The 6,049-nt window shown below is 33.6% G+C and overlaps 1 protein-coding gene and 1 long non-coding RNA gene across 2 annotated transcripts; both read right to left on the bottom strand.

Moving 5' to 3' along the window:
- Positions 1-833: 833 nt before the first annotated feature.
- Positions 834-1,265, bottom strand: LOC138902357 (uncharacterized). The gene has a single exon (XM_070190214.1). It carries the CDS (start codon positions 1,263-1,265, stop codon positions 834-836), a length of 432 nt encoding a protein of 143 aa, XP_070046315.1.
- A 3,171-nt stretch (positions 1,266-4,436) lies between these two features.
- LOC117273699 (uncharacterized) lies at positions 4,437-4,755 on the bottom strand. Its single transcript, XR_004503731.2, has 2 exons — positions 4,641-4,755; positions 4,437-4,511 (listed from the first exon to the last, which is right to left on the bottom strand). It is a non-coding gene; the product is annotated as an uncharacterized lncRNA (long non-coding RNA).
- Positions 4,756-6,049: the final 1,294 nt, after the last annotated feature.

Here is a 6,049-nt window from a genome sequence, read left to right on the forward strand (position 1 = left end):
TCCCCTAAATGAATTAGTATGAGAATTTGACTAGTTAGATCTAATGAAACTTTGACTGGTGGATTTTCTCAATCCATTCAGTTGAAGTTGAAGTTCATGAACTTCTTCTTGAAGCATGTCTTTTTTCTATTTCACATACTTCAAGTTTCATATCCCAGCCTTTCTTTTCTCGTTAAATCTTTCGAAACTAATTTAGGACCTTCTCAATGTCAATAAGTGCAATATCAATAAATTCTTGAAGTTCATTACATTTGGGACACATGGGAGAACGTACCTCACTGGTTCCTTCATTTGCCATGTGACTAAGTTCACTTGAGTCTTCATCACTGTCATCATTCATAGCCATGAAATACATGATGGCAATTTCTTCATGATCAAATTTTTCTTCTTCACTCCAAGCTCCAAAAGACCTTTTCTTTTGAAGGTTTCTACTGAGTCTTTTTTTCAGTTCTGGGCACTCTACTTGAATGTGTATGTGTTTTCCATATTCATAGCATTTTTCATCATTTTTGTCATTTTCATTTCCCATCTTACCTTTTTTGAAGTTTAGCTTGCCTCTTCTATTGTTCCTGTTTCTCCTCATCATGCTTGTCACGACTTTGGAGAGCATAGCAATGTTTTTATCTTGTTCTCCTCCTCCTCCTTCTTCTTCTTCTTCAATTTCTAATTCAGCCACAATTTCTTTTAAAATGATTATTTTTCTTTTCTCTTGATGAACTTGCCTGTCTAAGTGTGTTTTCTCAAAAGCAATAAGGTCACCTCTGAGTTCATCATATGACATTCAAGAGCAATAACTTTGGGTTTCCAAATAGTGGGTAGACTTCTTAGGAATATTATGACTTGTTCTCCGCTTCTGGTTGGTTTACCAAAGATTTCAAGTCTCCAAGAATTTTGCTGAATCGAGAGAACATTTCTTCAACAGATTCTCCGTCTTTCATTTGAAATAGTTCATAGTCACATACAAGAAGATTAATTCTTGTCTCATTTATTTTGTTGGTTCCTTTATATGTGACTTCTAACTTGTCCCATATTTCTTTAGCAGTTTCACAGCTTGATATCTTTTCATACTCTTCACCACTAATGGCATTGTATAAAAGATTTTTAGCCTTAGCATTCACTTCGATAACAATTGCTTGTTCTTCGGTGTATTCATCTAAGTCCAGAGGATTAGGTGATATTATGATCTCATCATCTGTATCCTTCTTTGGAAAAATTAGAAAATTTTCCTTTTTTATCACACACCATATTTTGATGTCGTATGACATTATATAGGTTTCCATATGTACTTTTCAGTGTGAAAAGTGTTGGCCATTGAAGTATGGTGGTCTTACTTGAAAAGTCCCTTCTTAAAATAGAGCTCCAACAACTGTGTTTGACGTCATGATCTTTTCCTCACTTGATGTTAGGCAATATTGTGAGTCCTTGCCCTCATACCAATTAAAATTACAAGGGGGTGAATTTTAACTAAATTAAAAACTTAGTTGACTCAGAAAAGAATTAGTCAACTTAACTTTATTAGTAGGTTTGATTGACGATGAAAATAAATTGTAAGAAATTTAAAAGCTGAGAACACAAAGGTTTTATACTGGTTCAATACCGGTGTGGTACCTACATCTAGTTCCCTTGGGTCACAAGGGTTCTCTTAGATCTTCAATAATTTGTTACAGTAGCAGTGGGTTTTTGGATCATTTACCACCAATGATTTTCAGCAACGATATTTTACAAACTTGACATGACTCTTGTTTTATTTTCTAACACTTCCTATCTATTGAGACACTAGTAAACTCGGGAATACAGTGTTTGAGCTAAGAACTAGAAAGGCATAGAAACAGTGGTAAGTTGCTTGATTGAATTCTTGAGTCTACCAGTCTTCTTATACGAGAATCTTGAGTAGCCGTTGCAGATTGACCCTTGATTGAGGCACAAAATATTCTAAGAGTTTTCACCCAATGGGTGTCTCAGAATCATGTTCAAGAGATTGGCTGGATTCATTTTCTTCATTCCTTTTCGTATTCATAATCAAGTGAGTGATTAGTGGTTTGACTTGATCGATCAATCTTCGGAATCTCTAGATTCCAAATCAATCCATGAAGTAAGGACTGTCTTCTTATAGCGATTGCATCTGATATGTTTTCTTTTTTATGGCCTTGACATCCTTTGATTTAGCATTGTCCTTGATGTACTTGATCTTGTTTCCTTTCTGATATCCTTGACATATTGACTTCCTTTGATTGAGCACTACCATCCTAATTTCCTCCAATCAAATAGATACAATTATATTTTCACTATTGTCACTATTCAAACTTAGGTGTAACAAAACAAACCTTTTTTACATAACAACTCCATTACCTATTAAATTCTTGAGTTCCTTAGGAAACAAGTTTATCTCATTGAGGAATAAAACCTAATTTGATCTCTTCTTCTCTAACTATATAGTCTCCCAAACTTGATGATATGCGCATGAAAATTACCCTACTTAGATTTACATAAACCTAGCTAACATTAGACCTGAAGAAGAAAAACAATCAATGGAAGTAGCAGAGGCTTCACATGGTTGGATGCAATGGCTAGTTGAGCTAGAGATCGAGGTGTGGGTTTGGCTGAACCCAATAACTTTAGTTCAAATTCTCTATTTATCTTAAGAAATTTAATTAATAGTATGTACAAATTATTAATTTGGAATTCAGTAACTTAAAATGTCTAGAATTCTGAACCCATAAAATTTAAATTTTGGCCGCGCCACTGCTCTGTGGTGGGATTTACGACCATACTTGGGAAAACCGGAAATGCAATTATATCTACACTGATGCTGATTGTTGTTTTAAGGGATCATTTTACTTTTGTTGCCAAAACTAAAGATGGTGAGCCAACACAAGTTCTATTTTATGACTTGTCCTAATTTTCTTATCATATTTGGATTCACCTATTATTTAAAGGAAGGGTAAATTATTTACCATAATTAATTGTACTTTTTTTTAAAGGAAAATATAGATCTCTTCCATATTTGACATATCTCTTTTTTGGAGGAAAATATTTTGACCTCTATAAATTAAGAATTCCTCCTTCACATAACTATTGAATTCATAATGTAGTCTTTACGAGAGTCTTGTTTATGAGGAGTATTTAGATTAGTAGATTGGTGTAGACTAATGACCAAACAATATTAAATATACTTTTTTAGTATAATTTTTTCATTGTCTGATTTATCCACTACAAAAAAATAGCATTTAGCGACGGACATATCCCGTCGCTAAACATCTTATTTCTATCGCTAAACCAGTTTAGCGGCGGATTCAAATTGGTCTCTAAAATTCTCGTAGCTAAGCTCATAACGACGAAAAATACAAAATCGTCGCAGATCTAGCGAAGGATTAGCGATGCAATATATCTGTAGCAAAGTGTAGCGACTGAAAAAACCGTCGCTATTTTGCTTGGTTTCGTCGCTATTTGGACTAATTTTGTCGCTACAATTCATAACAAAATTCGTCGTTTGTTCTTATTAGCAACGAAAGAATCTGTCGCTAGTTCTTCCTGCTTTTAGTGATAAAAATCTTTTGTCGCCAATCTGTTGCAAGATTTAATTTTATGTGTTAATTTTAGCTACGAAAAATATCTGTCGCTAATTGTTTTAATTATTTATTTATTATTTTAAATTTACCTTATTCAAGCATATTACATAAATGCTATTAAATATACTTAATTAAAAGTGACTGATATTAATATAAATTAATATTCAATAAGGTCCAAAATATATAGTATACTGCATATAACTATATAATTAAGTACAAACCATCCACAAACACCAACAATAAAATCTAAACAAAATAGGCTAACTATGTGAAGTTGGAGAGTCATAGTCATTATCAGAACCCAATGCATGAACCTCATCAATGTTAGCAGCAGTAAAAGAGGTAGGAACTGTAGGTGCCACATCTGATGGGTATTTGGTAAGATCAATATTTGGCTGATGCGAGAGTAAAGAAACTAATTCGCGTACCCGCTCAATGATTACATGAACTGTATGATCTGTCAGTACAGGAATCAATCGTGTCACTAACTCATCCAGATTCTCTATCGGTGTTGATTGAGTATTTGAAGGTGTTGCTGAGGATGTTGCATCAGATCCAAAAGAGTCACGAAGATTCGGCTTGTAGTAGCATTTTGCTTGAGATCCAAGACCACTCTTATTTTCTTTTCTCCTCCCGCAGTTTCGTAATATGTTTTACACTGATCAATGTCAGATTGACTATGTGTTTGTTGTTGTAATATTTTCTGATATTTTTCATGTAGAAGAGTTAATAATTAGTGAAATTGAAACATTAAAGAATACTGAGTGTTCAATTTACAAAATGAAAAAAGGTATGAAAGTAAAGTCAATAAAATTATTTAAAAAGTTGACTTACATGTACGATCTGCGATTTCTCACCAACAAAAGATTTTTCATCATTACCATGTGTATGGACGTGCAAATATATCTCACTTGGTGTTGGATCTCAACCCTTTTTAACAGCCTATACAAAATATATTCAATTCAACAGATTGACAAAAAGTATTTGTATAAAAATGAGATTGAAAAATAACATAGAAAAAAGAAGCAACTTAAGTAGAACAAAGAAACTAAAAACTAAACGAGTTCCCACCTTCAAAATCTTGTTAGTTTAAGGAGATAACCACAGGAATCTTGATTATTGAATTCACTGGAACTTTTCTCCACTCCACTAAATCTATAAATCTTGGATTGGGAGGGCAAAATTTATAAATTTATCAAGTGCGCTTAGCGATGTTTCTTTCTAGAACACAACAGAAAGAAAATTTGTATTGGCTATACATCAATTCGACCAAATTTAGATCATTTAAAGTTCAGATTGACTAAAAAAGTTACTATTTATTGCTTTTATGTGAAAAAGGGTAAGTTGAAAGTTCGTTTCCACACGAGAAAGTTCCTACATCGTTCATAGTATCAGTTACGGGGTAACACCAAACATTTTCTATCGATGCTATACACACATGTTTGTGTTTGGCGCGCACCAGGTAGGGGGTCATACACAATCTAAAGGAAGTACCTAATTTATTTTCAATTTATGCTAAAACAGCTAGGGATGTTAACTACAACACAGATTTTATGTGGGCAAAGTATTTAGAATAAGATAACTTAAAAGACATGAGAACTTTTTTCTTTGGTGCCAAAATCTGTCTATTCTTGGTTTGTATGCCACTTTCTACTAAGCTTATGATAATAACAACAAAGGAATATAAAATACAAAGGGGTCAAACTTCCAACAGTGTCACAAGGATGCGTGTTTGGTGAAATGAACCTTACTACTTTTTTTTGTTTCATATCATTCGCCATGAAATAAAAAATAGAAAGATTGAATGGCTGTAACGGATGTAGAAATTCATCTGACAGTTAATAGTACTATTTGGCCAATTCCTTTAACAAATGTCTTTTCAATTGTTAAGAAAGGTGCACTCTTGAAAACAAAAAGCTCAACAGCTAGCAAGAAAGAAATCAACACCTAAAATTCCTTTATCTAGCTGCTAACTTCAATTTCAGCACACATGACAAGCCAGAATTTTCCAAAAGAAATTCTCAAACAATAATTCCAAGTACTGAATATTAAAAGCAGAACAAGAGACAATCCGCAACCCACAACTTCAGGCAACTGATTTTAAATAACATTATCAGATTCGAATTAGTGCAAACTTAAATGAAATTTTCAGATATTTTAAATACACTTACAAGTCTCTTGAGATGCTCCCCAACATAGATAGAGCCACCCGTGTGAGTCCCAGTGGCAACTCCGCTTCCACTCGTACATTTTCTTGTAAGAGATTAATTTCCTCTTACGAGAACAGACACGACGTTTGTACCTCTGGTGGCCACAAAATTTGCAAAATGCGAGGTACTCATCTTCACCCCAATACAACATACATCCAAAATTACAACAATCAATCTTTTCAACTGGCAAACCTAAGCTACACACTAGCTTCGTTGTCTCATAATAGTTATTAAGCACTGTATTATCTTCTGGTAAAGCCTCTTTCAACA

The sequence above is a fragment of the Nicotiana tomentosiformis genome, chromosome 12 (genome assembly GCF_000390325.3).
Source record: "Nicotiana tomentosiformis chromosome 12, ASM39032v3, whole genome shotgun sequence".
Classification (NCBI taxonomy): Eukaryota; Viridiplantae; Streptophyta; class Magnoliopsida; order Solanales; family Solanaceae; genus Nicotiana; species Nicotiana tomentosiformis.